Source organism: Zootoca vivipara, chromosome 2 (genome assembly GCF_965207765.1).
Source record: "Zootoca vivipara chromosome 2, rZooViv2.hap1.1, whole genome shotgun sequence".
NCBI lineage: Eukaryota > Metazoa > Chordata > Lepidosauria > Squamata > Lacertidae > Zootoca > Zootoca vivipara.
The window spans coordinates 112355250-112376968 of record NC_142584.1 but is presented as its reverse complement, the minus strand read 5'-3'; the positions used below and the strand labels follow the sequence as shown (position 1 = coordinate 112376968).

Sequence of the window (21719 nt, the reverse complement as noted above, 5' to 3'; positions counted from 1 at the left end):
TGTATAGGAAATATTTTTAATGTTTAATGTTTTATTATGTTTTTTATATATGTTGGAAGCTGCCCAGAGTGGCTGAGGCAACGTAAAAAGATGTGTGGTGCAGCTGCGGATCTCCTCCCAGCTGGCATCCAATGGCCCAACCCACAGCCAGCGAGCTCGATGCTCAGAGAGGCAGGAAACGGGGACAGGCAGGGGGACTCGAGAGCGGCTGCACTTTCCTGTCCTCCCACCGAGGAGAGCGGAGGAGCAGCGGGCAGTGGCCTGGCGAGTTTCCCCGGAGAGGAGCCGGATTCCGGTGCAGGGACGGAGCGAAAAGTCAGAGGTGCAGGAAGGGGGGGAGGGCGGAGGAGGAGGAGAGCACGTGCCCGACAGGATCAGGCTCCGAGTCCAGCCGGAGGCTGCAGGGCGCCCCCCAACCGGGCAGGAAGGGGAAGGGGCTCAGCTTGGGGGCAGGTAATCTGCAGGAGGGCACAGGGGCAAACATCTCTGGGTCAGGCTGGCACGGACCCTGCCTGAGACCCCGGGGAGCTGCTCCCTTCAGTCCTATAGACGATGCTGAGCTCAAGGGGCACAATGAGGGGTCGAAGGCAGCTGCTGCTTCGCGATGGAGGCTGCATGTAGTCGCCCCCTGATCAGCGGCGTACCTGGGGCTTTTGCCGCCCCTCTCCCTGTCCCTCATCAGGGAGCCCCGTCCTCTTCCACGGTCCTCCCTCCGCTCCGACTGTCCTTCCCTCTCGCCTGCTTCTGCCTCCCTGCGGTGGCTGCAAGGGCGATGAGTGAGTTCAGGGGGCGGAGAGGGAAGGCGAGGCAGGGGGGAAAGGAAGAGCAGTGCAGCAGGGAGGGAGGTGCCCCTCTCACTCTGCAGCCCCCTGGCACCCTTTGCAGGCCACTACTCCTGCCCTCCCTTTCCTCTGCCAGTGCCATTGATAAACCTCTCACCCTCCTTCGTGAATTGGCCTTTTAAAGCTCTCTTGGCCACCACCATCACCGCATCTTGTGGCAATGATGTCCATCAGATTCATTTAGCAAAGAAATGCCTTCTTTTGCCTGTCCCAAATCAAGGCATACTGTGCCCACACATGGAGGTTCTGTTGATCTGTCACAGCTAATAAAACAGTTGATAGATCTATCCTCTGGAGAATGCATATGATCTTTTCCCAAGCTATCAAAGCTAGTGACCTCTTGGGTCTGCGTGTAAATAAGTGAGTCAGGCTTAAGGCTGTTTCTTTACAGATTTTATCTTCCACCTTCCTCAGTAACATGCTTTCAGATGAATGCTGGGGGTTGAAGTGGGTGACAGTTTTGAGAATGCAGAGGAAAGGAGGATTCTTACGAAGTGTGGCATATGGAAATGAATGAATGATAATAAAAAAGTTGAAGACAGAATTGTAAAAGATTGAGGAAGGCAAAATTGAAATTAGCTATTCATGTTCATGAAAAAAGACCCTTCTGATTGTTCTTTAGAAATATCCTCTTTAAAGAGCAGCCAGAGGGATAATTTATTTCCAGATCAGGGTTTCTATCCCATCTCAGCACTGTGCTGATTCCTGCTGAAATTGGAGTTTAAAAGATCTCTCTAAGGGCCCTTTAGGCATCTTTCTCTCCAGGACAGACAGAGAGCTACATCCTATGATCAGATCAGGAGATGGAAACTGCAGGGACCAGGAGGACACATCCTGGGGCTTGGCAGGCCATATGCAGCCAATGGACTGCAAGTTGAATGTCTTCAGTCAAGAGAGTTTGTGACCACCAAATTTAAAATATTTCCAAATATTTTGGAGTGAGTTGTTTGATTTTGTTGGTCAATATTTCTTTTGTCTGTTTGTTTCTTAGCCTGTGCAGATACCATACATTTAAAGCACATGGCTTCCCTCAAAGAAACATGGGAATTGTAGTTTATTGCAACAGTTCTCAGCACCCTTAACAAACTGCAGCTCGCAGGATTTGTTTGGTGAAGCCATGTACTTTAAATGTTAGGTGGATCTGTCACAGCCTTAATCATATACTGTGCAAAGATCTGTTGTTGCCTTTCCAACATGCTTGAAGTTGCAGCCAGGATCAGCATTCCCTGGCCACTGAACATGAACTTACTAAACCTTGGGGTTTCCCTGAGTCTTTCGATAACTTCCTCTCATCCATGGGTGGGGTCATTTCAGCGACATTGTCATTCACAGCCTGAACATCAGAAATAGAAAGAGTAATAATATATTTCAAAATCTGGCTAATGGTTAAAAAAATCCTTTTTTTTTTTTTTGAGTTTATTCTACACTGGTATTTTACTTTGTGTTTATTTCTTTTCCAGCAGGGTGGGGTAAATTGGAAGAGCAGGGACCGAGGAGACCCATTTGAAGGGAGAGCCTGGAATCCAAAGTAAAAAGATCTCCTGCCAGCCAAGTTGAGACATTCATGGATCTTCTGCCTCAGGCAGATTTACGTCAAATTAAGCAGGCGTCAGAGGAGGGGCAGCCACAGCAGCACTGGGATGCCCAGTGGCAGGATTTCCTGAAGACAATGCAACCCCCTCGTTCAAGCTGGGAAACCCCACAGGCTCCCAGTCCTCCCCACTCCAGGGATGGTGTCCTCCTGGCCTCCTTCAGGGGAGCTGCGGATGACAGCCAGTGGCCCAGCGGGAGAGCAGGGGGGACAGGCCAGACCCTGCTCCCAGACCCTGAGGGGCTTCTAGGAAAGGTAAGTGCCCTCCTCTCACCTGGGTTTCCAGCACCTGGGGGTCACAGGTCCACTGCCTCTAGACATGGAGGTTCTGTTTAGCTATGGTGGTGAATATTCCTCCTCCGTGCACTTTTTCTCTAATCCACTTTAAAAAGGCTTGCTAGACCAGACCTTACATGGGAGTAGATTCAGGTAGGTAGCAGTGTTGGTCTGACACAGTCGTTGGTCTGACTAAGTCGATATACATAGATAAATAAATAAATAGATAGATAGATAGTCCTGTAGCACCTTAGAGACCAACCTTGGAGACCAAGCAAGTTTGTTCTTGCTATGAGCTCTTCAGATACACTGAAACAGAGGTCACCAGACCCTTATACATATAGTGGGAGGGTGGGATGGGATTATTCTCGGGAGGGTAGAAGGAGATGGGTGATTGACTCAATGGAAAAAGCAAGGGATAGTATGCAGCTGATTAGCTTATTAGTATGCCGATAGGGACCCAGGTGGCGCTGTGGTTAAACCACTGAGCCTAGGGCTTGCTGATCAGAAGGTCGGCGGTTCGAATCCCTGTGACGGGGTGAGCTCCCGTTGCTTGGTCCCAGCTCCTGCCAACCTAGCAGTTCGAAAGCACGTCAAAGTGCAAGTAGATAAATAGGTACCGCTACAGCGGGAAGGTAAACGGTGTTTCCATGTGCTGCTCTGGTTCTCCAGAAGCAGCTTTGTCATGCTGGCCACATGACCTGGAAGCTATACGCTGGCTCCCTCGGCCAACAATGCGAGATGAGCGCGCAACCCCAGAGTCAGTCACGACTGGACCTAATGGTCAGGGGTCCCTTTACCTTTACCTTTATGCCAATGATGATGATGATGATAATAATAATAATAATAATAATAATAATTATTATTATTATTATTTATACCCCGCCCATCTGGCCGGCTTTCCCCAATCACTCTGGGTGGGTTCCAGCAAAACATTAAAATACAATAATCTATTAAACATTAAAAGCTTCCCTAAAAAGGGCTGCCTTCAGATGGCCTCTAAAAGTCTGGTACCTGTCTTTCTCTTTAACATCTGATGGGAGGTTGTTCCACAGGGCGGGTGCCACTACCGAAAAGGCCCTCTGCCTAGTTCCCTGTAATTTAGTTTCCCGCAGTGAGGGAACAGGCAGAAGGCCCTTGGCACTGGAGCTCAGGCAGAGCGATGGGGGTAGAGATGCTCCTTCAGATATACAGGACCGAGGCCATTTAGGGCTTTAAAGGTCAGCACCAACAGTTTGAATTGTGCTCGGAAACGTACTGGGAGCCAATATAGGTCTTTCAAGACTGGTGTTATGTGGTCTCGGCGGCCGCTCTCAGTTACTAGTCTAGCTGCCACATTCTGGATTAGTTGTAGTTTCCGGGTCACCTTCAAAGGTAGCCCCACATAGAGCGCATTGCAGTAATCCAAACGGGAAATAACCAGAGCATGCACCACTCTGGCAAGACAGTCCGCGGGCAGGTAGGATCTCAGCCTGCGTAGCACATGGAGTTGATAAACAGCTGTCCTGGACACAGAATTGACCTGTGCTTCCATGGACAGCTGTGAGTCCAAAATGACTCCCAGGCTGCACACCTGGTCCTTAAGGGGCACAGTTACCCCATTCAGGACCAGGGAGTCCTCCACACCAGCCCACCTCCTGTCCCCCACAAACAGTACTTCTGTCTTGTCAAGATTCAACCCCAATCTGTTAGCCACCATCCATCCTCCAACTGTCTCCAGACACTCACACAGGACCTTCACTTCCTTCACTGTTTCTGATTTGAAAGAGAGGTAGAGCTGGGTATCATCCGCATATTGAAGAACACCCAGCCCAAACCCCCTGGTGATCTCTCCCACCGGCTGCATGTAGATGTTAAAAAGCATAGGGGAGAGGATAGAACCCTGAGGCACCCCACAAGTGAGAGCCCAGGGGTCTGAACACTCATCCCCCCCCCACTTTCTGAACAAGGCCCAGGAGGACGGAGCAGAACCACTCTATGACAGTGCCCCCAGCTCCCAACCCTTCTAGATGGTCCAGAAGGTTGTCATGGTTGAGTGTTATGATCAAGCATATATAATGTGATGGGAATCCAGTATCTTTATTCAGACCAGGTCTCTCCATAGTTTTCAGTTTAGTGATAAGTTGTAATTCAGCAACTTCTCTTTCAAGTCTATTTCTGAAATTCTTTTGTAATAAGACAGCTTCTTTGAGATCCTGTATTGAATGTCCTGGGAGATGGAAGTGTTCTTCTACTGGCTTCTCTGGCTTCTGATTCCTGATGTCAGATGTATGACCATTTATCCATTGCGTAATGTTTGGCCTGTTTGTCCAATATAGAGAGCTGAAGGGCACTGCTGGCATTTGAGGGCATACACAATGTTAGAAGATGAACTATTAAATAGGCCTGAGATGGTATGTTTTATCTTGTTGGGTCCAGTGATGGTGTTGTCTGGGTTTATGTGGCAGCAACGTTGACACCTGGGTTTCTTGCAGGCTCTGGTACCAGTGTCAGGGCTTAAGAAAAGTCATCTCTCCAAAGTTTGATGGCTAATAGGCCAGAGCCTTACATGGGAGGTTTGAGATCATATCTCCTGATGTTCTTACTTTACCTAAAAAGCTGCAGGGACTCTGAATTTCATCAGAGCAGAAGCTGTGTCAGAAGAGGTGTCCTTCAACCAACCCCCATTCTCCTCCTCTAAATTGCCTTCATTGCCAAAATGCTCTTTGGTCCCAACTGAGGTAGAAATCTTGGCACGTCTTGCAGCCTCAGTAATCCCAGGTGTAGTCGCGTAGAATAACACTGGAATACCTTGCAATATCTATTAAGATAATGGCCAGGTTCAGATGACTGAATCAAAGCCTGAAAAGCTGGGTTAGAAATAGGCACAGTTTTTAATGCATTGCTGCAGCAAAGTTACGCTGAACACAAAAAACTAGCCACCACCGCAGTCTCCTGGCTCCCACAACCAGAATGCATCAGTGCAGGAAGGATTCTTTCGTGAGAGGGGGCCAAAGAGAAGAACTCTGCATGGGTAGCTGGACGAATTTACTATCTGTGGTCCTGCACTGGTAGCAAGGCTAACAAACAGGGGAACTGGGAATGTGCTAGTCCCATCTCCCCCTGCATCTGCCACCTGACCTAATTCTCCCAGTTTGCCTCATGATTGGGCCGGCCCTGATGGTGAACTGTGATCTAACCAGGCAGTCTCTTATGAACTATAGCTAACAAACTTTCCACTTTGTCCAAACCAGGAAACTAACTGCCAGCTTTGGAATAAGCCAGGATATTAAACTAATTTCAAACTGTGTTTGGTCAAAACAGGAAACTCTGGTTGATCAGTGGCTTTGTGGTTTGACTGTTCCCACTGCAAAGGGGCTGTGCATTCAGGTGAAAGGCTTCTTCAAATCCCTCCTCATTGAGTTGAGATGCAATAATTCAGAATGGGCCAACACAGATGCGTTCTGAATACTCTTTGACAGGGCAGTCCTGCAGAAGCCTACTCAAGCAAGCCACATTCAGTTCAGTGGGACTTACTTCCAGGAAAGCATATATAGGATGGCAGCCTACAGTTCTGTCCAAAAGCTCCTTAACATTATTAACTCACCCAGGGTCTCTGCCAGTCACCTTCTTGAGCTTTTCCTGATGTTATAATCTGCCAGCGGGAGAGCAGGGGGGACAGACCAGACCCTGCTCCCAGACACTGATGGGCTTCTAGGAAAGGTAAGTGCCCTCCTCTCACCTGGGTTTCCAGCACCTGGGGGTCACAGGTCCACTGCCTCTAGACATGGGGGTTCTGTTTAGCTATGGTGGTGAATATTCCTCCTCCCTGCACTTTCTCTCTAATCCACTTTAAAAAGGCTTACTAGACCAGACCTTACATGGGAGTAGATTCAGGTAGGTAGCCGTGTTGGTCTGACACAGTCGTTGGTCTGACTAAGTCGATATACGTAGATAGATAGATAGATAGTCCTGTAGCACCTTAGAGACCAACCTTGGAGACCAAGCAAGTTTGTTCTTGCTATGAGCTCTTCAGATACACTGAAACAGAGGTCACCAGACCCTTATACATATAGTGGGAGGGTGGGATGGGATTATTCTCAGGAGGGTAGAAGGAGATGGGTGATTGACTCAATGGAAAAAGCAAGGGATAGTATGCAGCTGATTAGCTGATTAGTATGCCGATAGGGACCCAGGTGGCGCTGTGGTTAAACCACTGAGCCTAGGGCTTGCTGATCAGAAGGTCGGCGGTTCGAATCCCTGTGACGGGGTGAGCTCCCGTTGCTTGGTCCCAGCTCCTGCCAACCTAGCAGTTCGAAAGCACGTCAAAGTGCAAGTAGATAAATAGGAACCGCTACAGCGGGAAGGTAAACGGTGTTTCCATGTGCTGCTCTGGTTCTCCAGAAGCAGCTTTGTCATGCTGGCCACATGACCTGGAAGCTATACGCTGGCTCCCTCGGCCAATAATGCGAGATGAGCGCGCAACCCCAGAGTCAGTCACGACTGGACCTAATGGTCAGGGGTCCCTTTACCTTTACCTTTATGCCAATGATGATGATGATGATAATTATTATTTATACCCCACCCGTCTGGCCGGCTTTCCCCAATCACTCTGGGTGGCTTCTAGCAAAACATTAAAATACAATAATCTATTAAACATTAAAAGCTTCCCTAAACAGTGCTGCCTTCAGATGGCCTCTAAAAGTCTGGTACCTGTCTTTCTCTTTAACATCTGATGGGAGGTTGTCCCACAGGGCGGGTGCCACTACCGAAAAGGCCCTTTGCCTGGTTCTCTGTAATTTAGCTTCTCGCAGTGAGGGAACCGGCAGAAGGCCCTCGGCACTGAAGCTTGGGCAGAGCGATGGGGGTGGAGACGCTCCTTCACATATACTGGACCGAGGCCATTTAGGGCTTTAAAGGTCAGCACCAACAGTTTGAATTGTGCTCAGAAACGTACTGGGAGCCAATATAGGTCTTTCAAGACCGGTGTTATGTGGTCTCGGCGGCCGCTCTCAGTTACTAGTCTAGCTGCCACATTCTGGATTAGTTGTAGTTTCCGGGTCACCTTCAAAGGTAGCCCCACATAGAGAGCATTGCAGTAATCCAAATGGGAGATAACCAGAGCATGCACCACTCTGGCAAGACAGTCCGCGGGCAGATAGGGTCTCAGCCTGCGTAGCACATGGAGTTGATAAACAGCTGTCCTGGACACAGAATTGACCTGTGCTTCCATGGACAGCTGTGAGTCCAAAATGACTCCCAGGCTGCACACCTGGTCCTTAAGGGGCACAGTTACCCCATTCAGGACCAGGGAGTCCTCCACACCAGCCCACCTCCTGTCCCCCACAAACAGTACTTCTGTCTTGTCAGGATTCAGCCCCAATCTGTTAGCCACCATCCATCCTCCAACTGCCTCCAGACACTTACACAGGACCTTCACTTCCTTCACTGGTTCTGATTTGAAAGAGAGGTAGAGCTGGGTATCATCCGCATATTGAAGAACACCCAGCCCAAACCCCCTGGTGATCTCTCCCACCGGCTGCATGTAGATGTTAAAAAGCATAGGGGAGAGGATAGAACCCTGAGGCACCCCACAAGTGAGAGCCCAGGGGTCTGAACACTCATCCCCCCCCAACTTTCTGAACAAGGCCCAGGAGGACGGAGCAGAACCACTCTATCACAGTGCCCCCAGCTCCCAACCCTTCTCGATGGTCCAGAAGGTTGTCATGGTTGAGTGTTATGATCAAGCATATGTAATGTGATGGGAATCCAGTATCTTTATTCAGACCAGGTCTCTCCATAGTGTTCAGTTTAGTGATAAGTTGTAATTCAGCAACTTCTCTTTCAAGTCTATTTCTGAAATTCTTTTGTAATAAGACAGCTTCTTTGAGATCCTGTATTGAATGTCCTGGGAGATGGAAGTGTTCTTCTACTGGCTTCTCTGGCTTCTGATTCCTGATGTCAGATTTATGACCATTTATCCATTGCGTAATGTTTGGCCTGTTTGTCCAATATAGAGAGCTGAAGGGCACTGCTGGCATTTGATGGCATACACAATGTTAGAAGATGAGCTATTAAATAGGCCTGAGATGGTATGTTTGATGTTGTTGGGTCCAGAGATGGTGTTGTCTGGGTTTATGTGGCAGCAACGTTGGCATCTGGGTTTCTTGCAGGCTCTGGTACCAGTGTCAGGGCTTAAGATGGCTAATAGGTCAGAGCCTTACATGGGAGGTTTGAGATCATATCTCCTGATGTTCTTACTTTACCTAAAAAGCTGCAGGGACTCTGAATTTCATCAGAGCAGAAGCTGTGTCGGAAGAGGTGTCCTTCAACCAACCCCCATTCTCCTCCTCTAAATTGCCTTCATTTCCAAAATGCTCTTTGTTTTTTGTTTTTTTTATAATAATTTTTATTGGTTTTTTATAGAAACAAAACAGAAAAAACACACAATACATGATCTGTCCCTCCAATTTCCCTCCCCCCACGAGTCCACTTCTGCCACCAGTAGTACCCGTGGGCGTTGAGAATCAGAGGGGTCCATTGTAAGGCTGGGTTTGACCTCCCCCTCCCCCCTCCCCCCTCACCTCCCCTGCCACTGAAAGGACAGGGAAGGAGGGGCTCTGGGGATTGGTTTCCCCTCAGCTGCTCCTTTTACACAAACCTTAAAGAAAACATAAACACAATACCTATAAAAAAGAAAAACAACAACTACAAAAAAGAAAACAAATAAAAATTTTAAAGTTCCCAGTTCTTATTTTCATTACATTATAATTGTGACTTCCTCAAATCTCTTCTTCCTGGTTTTCCTAACTTCTCTGATTAATTGTGGCGGATTTTCTACTCCAATTCCAAATCTTATCCTTATAATATTGACTTATTCCTCCTCCTTCTTCATGCTGCCTCCCCACAAGTCCCCTTCTGCCACAAGAGGAACCTGCTAGGTGCAGCACTTCAAAGGTTCCATTTTTGTGTCTGGGCTTCCCTCCCCCCCCCTCCTCTCCCCCCCCCAGAGCACCTTCTGCCACCAGGTGCTTCTGAGCAAAGAGAGGGGGGAAGGCGGCCCTCCATCCAGACACTTATCTGAACACAAACATGTTGCTACAAATCCAAAAATAAATTTTTATATCTATTCACTCTCCTTTCTCCCCCCGGTGTCTTTCCCCCCCCTTGGATCAGCAGTCCTTTAACAAGCCAAGATTTCAGAAACCGTTAATCAATCACCAAAATACTTTTTAACTAAAAATTTTCACCCCACACCCATTCTTTCCCACTTCCAAATCCAGGCCTCTGTCCCCCCTTCCCTCTGCCTTTCCTTTTCCTCAATTAGCCATGCCCAATTTTTAGTCCCTCCAGGAGCCTTCTATTCTTGAATCTTTAATTCATTTTGTTGTTCTTGACTGCTGTCATTTTCCTTTTCAAGTCCTTGTTGTTCTTCCTCCAAGTCACATTTTTTATAATCCACCTCAGTTTTTGTAAAATCCACTTCTTGTTCTTTGCTCTCAAATAGGCTTTCCACATTGTCCTCTAAGTCCTGATCTTGAACCAAAGTCTCTGAACATGTTAGACTGGAGTATTGCAGTGTCCTGTGAATGTCCTTCAGAATCTCTAAATAGTTCAAAACTGTCTCTTGGAAGCTTGGTGAATACATTGTTTTCATTCCTTCTAACCACAGACTGGCAGGAGATTAGGAGGCAGAGTACACTGGAAATTTCCATTCACTCACGCTTTCCTCCATCTTGTCTGTTCTTTCCATTGTCTTTAATTTCCCAACACTAGAACATCTCTTAATTCCAGATACTTCTCTTTTAATATAATCTTGCAGCCAATTGAACTTTCAACAAATTTTTATGAATTTTCCTTGTCTTTTAGCAATTTTGACAGCTTTGACAGCTGTCAAATAAATTTTCCCTTTGTGCACATACTGTTCCTCAGGAGGTATCGGCACCGGGGTTTGTGAAGGAATACAAAGTTTTTGTTTCTTTCGGGTGCTAGGAACAAAGTCTCTTTTTCGGCTTTGGAATGTTTAATGCGCCTCTTAATTGACCATTAGGAAGAGATCGACTCCCGTTTTTGAATCTCTCCTTTAAGGTGCTACTGAAGGAATTTTTTTATAAAAGTCTTTTGTTTTCTTGGGAGAATCTGCCGCTGCCCGGTAGAAGACTCGGGGCTTCGCTTCTCCGGAGGTAACGATGTCGACCAAAATGGCTCCCGCGACTCCAACTCCGCCGGCTCTTGGAGACTCTACTGTGTCTCCGGGCAGCAGAGGAATCGCCGAAAAAACGGAGCCCGATGGTCTCTGAGCCCTCGGGACGCTCTACCCGAGGTTCTTGCGGGGAATCCGCGCGCCCCGCGGAATTCCCCCCCTCCGCGATGCCGGGGACTGCGGAGCTCGCAGTCCGTGCGTCTTCTTTAGCCAGCGCGGCAGACCGGAAGTCATTTCTCCAAAGTTTGATGGCTAATAGACCAGAGCCTTACATGGGAGGTTTGAGATCATATCTCCTGATGTTCTTACTTTACCTAAACAGCTGCAGGGACTCTGAATTTCATCAGAGCAGAAGCTGTGTCGGAAGAGGCGTCCTTCAACCAACCCCCATTCTCCTCACTTTGTCCAAACCAGGAAACTACAGATGCCAGCTTTGGAATAAGCCAGGATATTAAACTAATTTCAAACTGTGTTTGGTCATGTGAGGGACAAGGGATACAGGGAAGTCCCTCCCATCTTAAGTTCCAGCCCATCACCAAGCGCTGGAGAGAGTAAGGAGAGCTCTGCCTCCAGCGGAGAGTCAGGAAGTGGTGTCCGAGGCTCAGGCAGGGTTGTGGAGCCCATGCCTCAGGTGGGACAGGAAGTTGGACGCACGGGGGGGAGGCCAATCCCCCCAACTCCCGAATTGCGACGCAAACGTAGGGGGAAGAGGTTGGGTCTGCCAAAGTTGTGGTGCTGGAAGAAAACGCGCCAATCGCCATTCGGGAGTTCTGACACCTCACCTTAAGGATGCATTTTTATTGCTCTGAACACTGTAAATAATCAGCACTTAATAAAAGCCTTAAAAGACCATGCTGGAGTCGTTACTCTAGAGTAGCCATACCAGGCCCTCTGACAGCAACTCCCGAATCTTTTTTTGGCTACTTTGGAGTGCAGCGATGAGCGCTCAAGAGGCTGAGCATTGGAGGCTGGAGGCCGAAGCAGCGAAGCAGGAGCTACAGAACCTCACAGCGCACGCACAGCAGCAATTGCATGCCGCTCAGGAGGAAGCGCGAGGGGCGCAGGAGGAGCTGAACAAGCTGGTGGACCAGGTGAGGACAAAAGAGGAGACTGAGAAACAGCTAAGGGTGATGGTATTAGACCTGCAGAAAAAGTTGGAAGAGGAGAAAGCCGCTAGAGGTGGGGGGGCACCCCAGCCGCAGCTAGTCCAAGTGAGAAGGGGACAGAGCCTAGTCACCAAGTTCAGCGGAGACCCGAGGGAGTACCTCGGATTCGAGACTGAAATAAATTATGCGCTGGAATTGCATGCAGCAGAATTCCCAGATGACGCGCACAGAGTCTACTTTATCATAGAGCATTTGACGGGGGCCGCCCGGGAATGGGTAAGACCGCTCATCGCGCAAAAAAATCCTTGCATGAAGAACGCAACTTTATTTCTAGAAGCTTTAAAATTAATGTACGCTAGCGACAGTGAAATGGAGGCCACTAAACAGGAGCTTCATGACCTAACACAAGGAAAATCGACAGTTAGAGACTACTGGGCGAAATTCACCATGCTGGTGCACAAACTGGGGTGGGATCTGAACAGTGAGCCAGTGAAATCAGCCTTCTACCTGGGTTTGCATGCAGACGTTAAGGATGAGCTGGCAAGAGGTCCTAGACCGCAGACTATGGATCAGCTCAGCAAAGCGGCGCTAGCGGTGGGGGTGAGACAGGAATCCAGATGGTATGACAAACAAGCGACGCGCGCAGCAAAACCTTGGTTCCCACGCTCTCAGGACAGACCACATCACCAAACCCCACCCCAGGGACCGCCCCCAGACCCGCCCAGACCAAGCCCAGAGCCGGAACCGATGGAGATCGGGGGAGCGCGCGCGCGGGCTTTTCAAACCCCGGCGGCGCCAAGACGCAAGGAGGGAAGAGGCGGGAATTGCTTTCTCTGCAACTCCCCCCGGCATCGCGTCAGAGACTGCCCTCATCGCAGAGAGTGGCAAGGAAAGGCGGGAACGGTTGTACCTTCCCCCACTGACGTAGCACCACAGCAGGGAAACGAGACAGCCTGGCTGCAGGAGACAAGGGGCAGCAGCCAGGCACAGTCAGCAGTGAACAGCCCCAGCCCGCCCGCCCGCACAGAGAGGAGCAGAGCCAGCCCACCCCTCCCAGAGCAGGAGTGGTTCTAGAAGTCACGCTGACGCTCCCAAATGGCTATCCCCTGACAGTCCTCGCCTTAATTGACAGTGGTGCCTCAGCCAACTTCTTCTCGAGAAACTTTGCAGAAGAGCACCAGATCCAACTTCTGCAGCTGGATTTTCCCCTGCATGTGGCCACCATTGATGGCAGAGAGTTGCTGGGAGGGGCCATCACTCATCAAACCCCCCCCATGAGAATGACAGTGGGAAGGCACTCAGAGACACTGGCTTTCAACGTCACGACCATCTCAGACCCCCCCCCCCCATCGTTTTGGGAATGAGCTGGCTGGCGCGCCACGACCCCTCCATAAGTTGGCACCAGAGATGCATCACGTTTGGGTCGGACTTTTGTCTGGAACATTGCATGCAGCACCAACCAGGGGAGGGGCCTCCGATAGCCACGGTGGCCACCATGCACGTCAAAGGGGGTGAGGCGATACCCAAGCCGTACTGGGACCTGCAGGAGGTCTTCAGCGAAGCGGAGTCCGACCACCTACCTCCACACAGGCCTTTTGACTGCCAGATCAACCTGGTGCCTGGGGCAACGATACCCCCAGCCAAGCTGTACGCCATGTCAGACCATGAACTGGAGGATCTGCGCGCTTTCATCGACAAGAACCTCAAGCGGGGGTTCATCAGAGAAAGCAAGGCAGCAGGGGGCAGCCCGGTCTTCTGGGTGGACAAGAAAGACACGCAACAGCGCCGTCTGGTGGTGGATTTTAGACGGCTGAATTCAGTGACAGAGCCAGTGGCTTTCCCCATGCCCAGAGTGGATGATCTCCTGACAGCGGCACGCAGGGGCAAGATTTTCACCAAGCTAGACCTAAGAGGGGCGTACAACTTGATCAGGATCCGGGAGGGCGATGAATGGAAAACCACGATGTTCACGCCTCTGGGCTCTTTTGAATATCTGGTGATGCCCTTCGGGTTGCAAGGGGGCTCAGCCTGCTTCCAGGCCTTCATGCACCACGTCCTGGGGTCCCTCCTCTTCAAGAACTGCTTGGTCTTTCTGGATGACATCCTTATCTATTCCAATGACCCAGTGCAGCATGTGAAGGATGTCAGGGAGGTGTTGCAGCGCCTGAAGGACAACCACCTGTATGTGAAGCTGGAGAAGTGCAAGTTTCACACCAAGGAGGTGGACTTCCTGGGCTACAAGCTGTCAGACAAGGGGCTGGCAATGGACAAGGACAAGGTGCAGACCATCCTGGACTGGCACAGCCCCAGGACGCGCAAAGATGCCCAACGCCTACTAGGCTTCGCTAACTTCTACAGGAAGTTCATCAAGAACTTCTCTCGTGTCACGGCTCCCATCACCGACTGCCTGAGAGGCAAGCAGAAGTTCAGGTGGACACCAGAGGCACAAGCAGCGTTCGAAAGCCTCAAGAGGGTATTCGCTTCAGACCAGCACCTGTTCCACGTGGTGCAGGATGCGCCCCTACGCCTGGAGACAGATGCTTCTGATAAAGCTGTGGGAGCGATTCTGTTGCAACTGGACGCCAACAGAGAGTGGAGACCCTGTGCCTTCTTCTCCAGGAAGCTGACCCAGCCTGAACGCAACTACACAGTGTTTGATAGGGAACTTCTCGCGATCCACGCTGCGTTCCAGCACTGGCGACACTTCCTGGTGGGCGCCAAGCACCCCATCCAGGTGTGCACAGACCACAAGAACCTGGAGTTCTGGAGAACGGCCAGGGTGCTCAACCAGCGGCAGATACGGTGGGCAGAGTTCTTCTCGAACTTCAACTTCTCCATCCACTACATCCCGGGGGAGCAGAACGTCAGGGCGGATGCCCTCTCCCGCAAGCCAGAGTACATGGAGGAGGAGTTGCCACCAGCACCCAGGCACGTTTCCCCCCCATCTGCATGGTCATGCGGTACAGCAGTGGTGAGCGAGGCAGAACTCACAGCACTGACGGCAGCGGATGAATTTGCCACCCGCATCTTCAGAGACCTGAGAGGGGGGAGGGAGCAGGCCAAAGACTTTGAGGAAAGGAGGGGTTTGCTTTTTTACAGGGGAGCCCTGTACCTCCCGACCAAACAGCTGAGAGGTAAGGTTCTCAAGCAGATGCACGACAACCCAACGGCGGGTCATTTCGGAAGGGACAAAACCACTCACCTAGTCATGAGACACTTCTGGTGGCCAGGGGTGCGGGAGGATGTTCGGGATTATGTCAGGGGATGTGACACCTGCCAGCGAGCAAAGGTGGTCAGAGCGCCACCAGCAGGTTTGCTGGAGCCATTAGCCACACCGCACAGGCCGTGGGAAGTAGTGTCCATGGACTTCATCACAGACCTGCCGTCGTCCAGGGGCAAGACCGCAGTGTTGGTGGTGGTGGACCTCATGTCCAAAATGTGCCACTTTATACCGTGTGCCAGGGCGGTCTCGGCAGAAGAGACGGCCAAACTGTTTGTGGACCACGTATTCCGACTGCATGGATTGCCTTTAAGGGTTATTTCGGATCGTGGCCGCCAATTTGTTTCCAGGTTCTGGCGACGGCTCATGAACCTCCTGCAGGTGGAGGTCAGCTTGTCGACGGCTCGGCACCCGCAGACCAATGGACAGGCGGAGCGGGTCAACGCCATTCTGCAGCAGTACCTGAGATGTTACGTCAGCCAGAGGCAAACGGACTGGGTGGATCGCCTGCCACTGGCAGAATTTGCCTACAACAATGCGGTGCACGTCTCCACAGGGGTGTCGCCCTTTAAGGCCAACTACGGGCGCGACCTCAGATCTTTCCCGGAGAGGGAGGGGGAGGAGGAGGAAGAGGGCCCACAGGCCGAGGATTGGGCAGAGGACCTGGAGACGGTGCACCAGCAGCTCAGAGAACACTTGGAGAGGGCCAAGGAAGCGTACAAGAAGGGGGCAGATCGCCACAGGCGGCCGGGAGAGGTCATCAGGGTGGGGGACAAGGTTTGGTTATCCTCGGAAGGTCTTCCCACCAGGGGGCGATGCAGAAAGTTAGCACCCAGGAGGCTGGGCCCCTTCACGGTCACGCAACAGGTCAACCCGGTAGCCTTCAGGCTAGCACTGCCGGAGGACATGAGAGTGCACCCAGTGTTTCATAGATCACTGCTGTCGCCGTACAGGGAAAGTACCAGGTTCAGGGACAGCGATCAACCTCCAGAGGGAGGGGGGGAGACGGGAAACGCCCGACAGCTCAATGAGGCAACTGAGATTTTAGACTCAAGGAGAGGGGTGAGAGGACTGGAGTACCTGATAGCATGGGAGGACACTCCGCCATCCCACAATGAGTGGATACCGGCCACGGAAGTACCTGAGGAATTTTTAGTGGAAGAATTCCACGCCCTGTTCCCCCACAGGCCCAAGCCCTGGCACATGGAAAGGGAGGGAGAGGGGGAGGAGCAGGAGGAAGGGATAGCAGGCAGCAGCTCCCCATGGAGATGGGAAGCGGAATTTGAGGACACGGAAGAAGAGGTGTGGGTTTCACCGAGGTCAACGACGTCAGAGGCAGGAGAGGACTGGCAGAACATTTTTACTCCCACCAGCTCTGATGCCACTGACTTCTTGGGATTTCCGTCTTCTCAGGGGGAAGGAGAGAGATCACAGGATTGGGGGGAAATTTTCACACCCACAGGCTCGGATGCCACTGACTTCTTGGGATTTCACTCGTCCCCAGCAAGCAGAGAGCCACTAGGGAGGAGGAGAGAGGAGCCTGGGAGGGGGGTGGATGTGAGGGACAAGGGATACAGGGAAGTCCCTCCCATCTTAAGTTCCAGCCCATCACCAAGCGCTGGAGAGAGTAAGGAGAGCTCTGCCTCCAGCGGAGAGTCAGGAAGTGGTGTCCGAGGCTCAGGCAGGGTTGTGGAGCCCATGCCTCAGGTGGGACAGGAAGTTGGACGCACGGGGGGGAGGCCAATCCCCCCAACTCCCGAATTGCGACGCAAACGTAGGGGGAAGAGGTTGGGTCTGCCAAAGTTGTGGTGCTGGAAGAAAACGCGCCAATCGCCATTCGGGAGTTCTGACACCTCACCTTAAGGATGCATTTTTATTGCTCTGAACACTGTAAATAATCAGCACTTAATAAAAGCCTTAAAAGACCATGCTGGAGTCGTTACTCTAGAGTAGCCATACCAGGCCCTCTGACAGGTCAAAACAGGAAACTCTGGTTGATCAGTGGCTTTGTGGTTTGACTGTTCCCACTGCAAAGGGGCTGTGCATTCAGGTGAAAGGCTTCTTCAAATCCCTCCTCATTGAGTTGAGATGCAATAATTCAGAATGGGCCAACACATGTGAAGCATTCTGAATACTCTTTGACAGGGCAGTCCTGCAGAAGCCTACTCAGAAGCAAGCCACATTCAGTTCAGTGGGACTTACTTCCAGGAAAGCATATATAGGATGGCAGCCTACAGTTCTGTCCAAAAGCTCCTTAACATTATTAACTCACCCAGGGTCTCTGCCAGTCACCTTCTTGAGCTTTTCCTGATTTTATAATCTGCATCCTGCTCTTTGTTCCAGGAATCGTGGCCTGTGGATGATGTGGTTATCAAGTCCCCAAAGCCCGAGCAGGATCCCTTTGACACAGAGAACATTCATCTCTCTGCAAAGGCTGAGGGAGAGAGTGAAGAAGAGGCCAGCTTTCTGGGTAAAGGTTGGGGTCTGGGTCCTAGCGTACTTTCAAAATTTCCTTTCCCCTGCCTGAAATTCTCAGACAATGGTATTGCCAGAATCTCTGAGTCAGCATTTTCCAGTCATCATTAGATTTTCCTCCAGACATTGTTAGATTTCCAGCTCGCCTAACCCACAGCCAGCATGACCAATGGGAAGACTTTGGAGGCCAATTCTGGATCCACACGTCCTTCCACAGTGGGGACATTGGTTTATGGGCGGGAGCTGATCACGGTGTGGATTTGCCAAGCGTGCCATCCTGTTAGCATGTTTCTCCTTTGCATCCTGAGTTTGAGTGTCCCCTCACCCACAGCCAGCATGGACAATGGAATGATGGGAGTTGTAGATCATTTCCTCGCTTGAAAAAGAAAAATACATAGATGTGTCTAATAAGCCAATTCCACGATAGATCTGTACAGTATTATAAAATGATGATGCTTTATTAAGTGTGAATGGAGAAGGTTCACATTGGGATTGACATGTGTTTGGTTTCTTTCTTGACTTTTTTGAAAGTCTAACAGGATTCTCTTCCTCCCCCCTCCAAAATCCAAACAGGTGAGGAAGATGACAATCAGAATTCTATGGAACCATCTGTAAATTCATTAGGAAGAACAAAGAAACAATTTAAATGCATGGGATTAGAGATGTGCTTTAGTCTCAATGGAAGACTGCGGATACATCAACGAACTCACACAGGGGAGAAACCATTTAAATGTATTGAATGTGGAAAGAGCTTCAGTGGAAGTGGAGCATGTAGAATACACCAACGAACTCACACAGGGGAGAAACCATTTAAATGTATTGAATGTGGAATGAGCTTTAATGAAAGTGGAAAATTTAGGAGACATCAACGAACTCACACGGGGGATAAACGATTTGAATGTATTGAATGTGGAAAGGGCTTCAGTAGAAACGAAACCCTTAGAATACATCAACGAGTTCACACGGGGGAGAAACCATTTAAATGCATTGAATGTGGAAATAGCTTCAGTAGTAGTGGAAAACTTAGAATACACCAACGAACTCACACGGGGGAGAAACCATTTGAATGTATGGAATGCAGTAAGAGTTTCAGTAGAAGTGGAACACTTAGAAGACATCAGCGAACTCACACAGGGGATAAACCATTTAAATGCATTGAATGTGGAATCAGCTTCAGTCAAAACGGAAACCTTAGAAGACACCAACAAACTCACACAGGGGAGAAACCGCTTAAATGTATTGAAAGTGGAAACAGCTTTAGTAAAAGTGAAACACTTAGAATACATCAACAAACTCACATGGGGGAGAAACCGTTTAAATGTATTGAATGTGGAAAGAGCTTCAGGAGAAGTGGAGCATGTAGAATACACCAACGAACTCACACAGGGGAGAAACCATTTAAATGTATTGAATGTGGAATGAGATTTAATGAAAGTGGAAATTTTAGGAGACATCAACGAACTCACACAGGGGATAAACCATTTAAATGCATTGAATGTGGAAAGAGCTTCAGTAGAAACGAAACCCTTAGAATACATCAACGAGTTCACACGGGGGAGAAACCATTTAAATGCATTGAATGTGGAAATAGCTTCAGTAGTAGTGGAAAACTTAGAATACACCAACGAACTCACACAGGGGAGAAACCATTTGAATGTATTGAATGTGGAAAGACCTTCAGTCACAGTGGAGCGCTTAGAATACATAAGCAAACTCACACAGGGGAGAAACCATTTAAATGTATTGAATGTGGAAAGAGCTTCAGTCAAAGTGGAGCACTTAGAATACATCAACGAACGCATACGGGGGACAACCCATTTGAATGTATTGAATGTGGAAATAGCTACAGTAGTACTGGAAAACTTAGAAAACACCAACGAACTCACACGGGGAATAAACTATTTGAATGTATTGAATGTGGAAAGAGCTTCAGTGGAAGTGGAGCACTTAGAATACACCAACGAACTCACACAGGGGAAAAACCATTTAAATGTATTGAATGTGGAAAGAGCTTCAGTCAAAATGGACACCTTAGAATACATCAGCGAACTCACAGAGGGGAGAAACCAATTCAATGTATTGAGTGTGGAAAGACCTACAGTCAAAATGGAGCACTTAGAATACACCAACGAACTCACACAGAGGAGAAACCGTTTAGGTGTATTGAATGTGGAAAGAGCTTCAGTAAAAGTGAAACACTTAGAATACACCAACAAACTCACACGGGGGAGAAACCATTTAAATGTATTGAATGTGGAAATAGATTCAATAGAAGTGAAACACTTAGAATACACCAACGAACTCACACAGGTGAGAAACCATTTGAATGTATTGAATGTGGAAAGAGCTTCAGTTACAGTGGAGACCTTAGAAAACATCAGCGAACTCACACAGGGGAGAAACCATTTAAATGTATTGAGTGTGGAAAGAGCTTCAGTGAAAGTGGAGCTCTTAGAAAACATCAACGAACTCACATGGGGGAGAAACCATTTAAATGTATTGAATGTGGAAAGAGCTACAGTCAAAATGGAGCACTTAGAAAACACCAACGAACTCACATGGGGGAGAAACCTTTTAAGTGTATTGAATGTGGAAAGAGCTTCAGTAAAAGTGAAACACTTAGAATACACCAACAAACTCACACAGGGGAGAAACCATTTAAATGCATTGAATGTGGAAATAGCTTCAGTAGAAGTGGAACACTTAGAAGACATCAACGAACTCACACAGGGGAGAAACCATTTGAATGTATTGAATGTGGAAAGAGCTTCAGTTACAGTGGAGACCTTAGAAGACATCAGCGAACTCACACAGGTGAGAAACCATTTAAATGTATTGAATGTGGAAGGAGCTTCAGTGAAAGTGGAACACTTAGAAAACACCAACGAACTCACACGGGGGAGAAATGATTTAAATGTATTGAATGTGGAAAGAGCTTCAGTTACAGTGGAGCTCTTAGAAGACATCAACAAACTCACACGAGGTATAAACCATTTAAATGTATTTAATGTGGAAATCGCTTCCGTGAAAGTGGAGCACTTAGAATACATCAACGAACTCACACGGGAGAAACCATTTAAATGCATTGAATGTGGAAATAACTTCAGTCAAAGTGACACACTTAGAATACACCAACAAACTCACAAGGGGGAGAAACAATTTAAATGTATTGAATGTGGAAAAAGCTTCAGCAGGAACGAAAACCTTAGAATACATCAACAAACTCACACAGGGGATAAACCATTTAAATTTATTGAATGTGGGAAGAGTTTCAGTCAAAGTGGAGCACGTAGGAGACATTAACAAACTCACACCGGGGAGAAACCATTTAGATTTATTGAATGTGGAAAAAGCTTCAGTGGAAGTGGAGCACTTAGAATACATGAATTAACAGAAGAAATCCAGATACAATGGGGAACTAAACAGAGCTGTCCTCTCTCCCCCCTTTTATTTTTTTATGTCTAGAATTTTTGTTAAAAAATTTGAGGGAGGAGGGAATGATCAAAGGAATCACAGTTGGAAAAGATGTCCATAAATAAAAGGCATTTGCCAATGACGTTATACTTACATTGGAAGAGCCAGGAAAAGCATACCTCAGGCATTGAAGAAAATTAGAGAATTTGGAGAAAAAGCAGGGTTTAGTGTAAATAAAGATAAAACGAACATAATAGTAAAAAATTTAAGAAAAGAGTTAAATTACAAGAAAAAGTAGGCCTGAAAGTAGTAAATAAAGTAGTAAATAAGGCTAAATATTTGGGGATTTGGATTTCTAATAATACTAAGGATTTGGTGAAAGATAATTATATAAAAATCTGGAATAGTGTGAAAAAAGATTTAGAAATATGGAAAGGATTAAATCTATCACTCCTAGGTAGAATAGCAACTATTAAAATTAACATTTTACCCAGAATGTTGTTTATGTTTCAAATGTTGCCAATCCTGGGGATGGGAAACAAAATCTTCAAACAATGGAATAAGGATTTAATAAAAATCATTTGGAATAATAAACCAGCCAGAATAAAATTTA

At 48.5% G+C, this 21719-nt stretch overlaps 1 protein-coding gene across 2 annotated transcripts; it reads left to right on the top strand.

Moving 5' to 3' along the window:
- The first annotated feature begins 191 nt into the window (after positions 1 to 191).
- Positions 192 to 21415, top strand: LOC132591157 (uncharacterized). Of its 2 annotated transcripts, XM_088663497.1 has the most exons (4): positions 192 to 322; positions 2303 to 2688; positions 17561 to 17687; positions 18266 to 21415. In XM_088663497.1, the coding sequence occupies exons 2-4, from the start codon at positions 2407 to 2409 to the stop codon at positions 20599 to 20601; spliced, it is 2745 nt and encodes a 914-aa protein (XP_088519623.1). In that variant the 5' UTR covers positions 192 to 322; positions 2303 to 2406; the 3' UTR covers positions 20602 to 21415. The 2 variants fall into 2 exon arrangements, with proteins under 2 accessions (XP_088519623.1, XP_088519624.1); XM_088663498.1 differs by lacking the exon at positions 17561 to 17687 and having other exon boundaries at positions 227 to 322.
- The last annotated feature ends 304 nt before the right edge of the window (positions 21416 to 21719 follow it).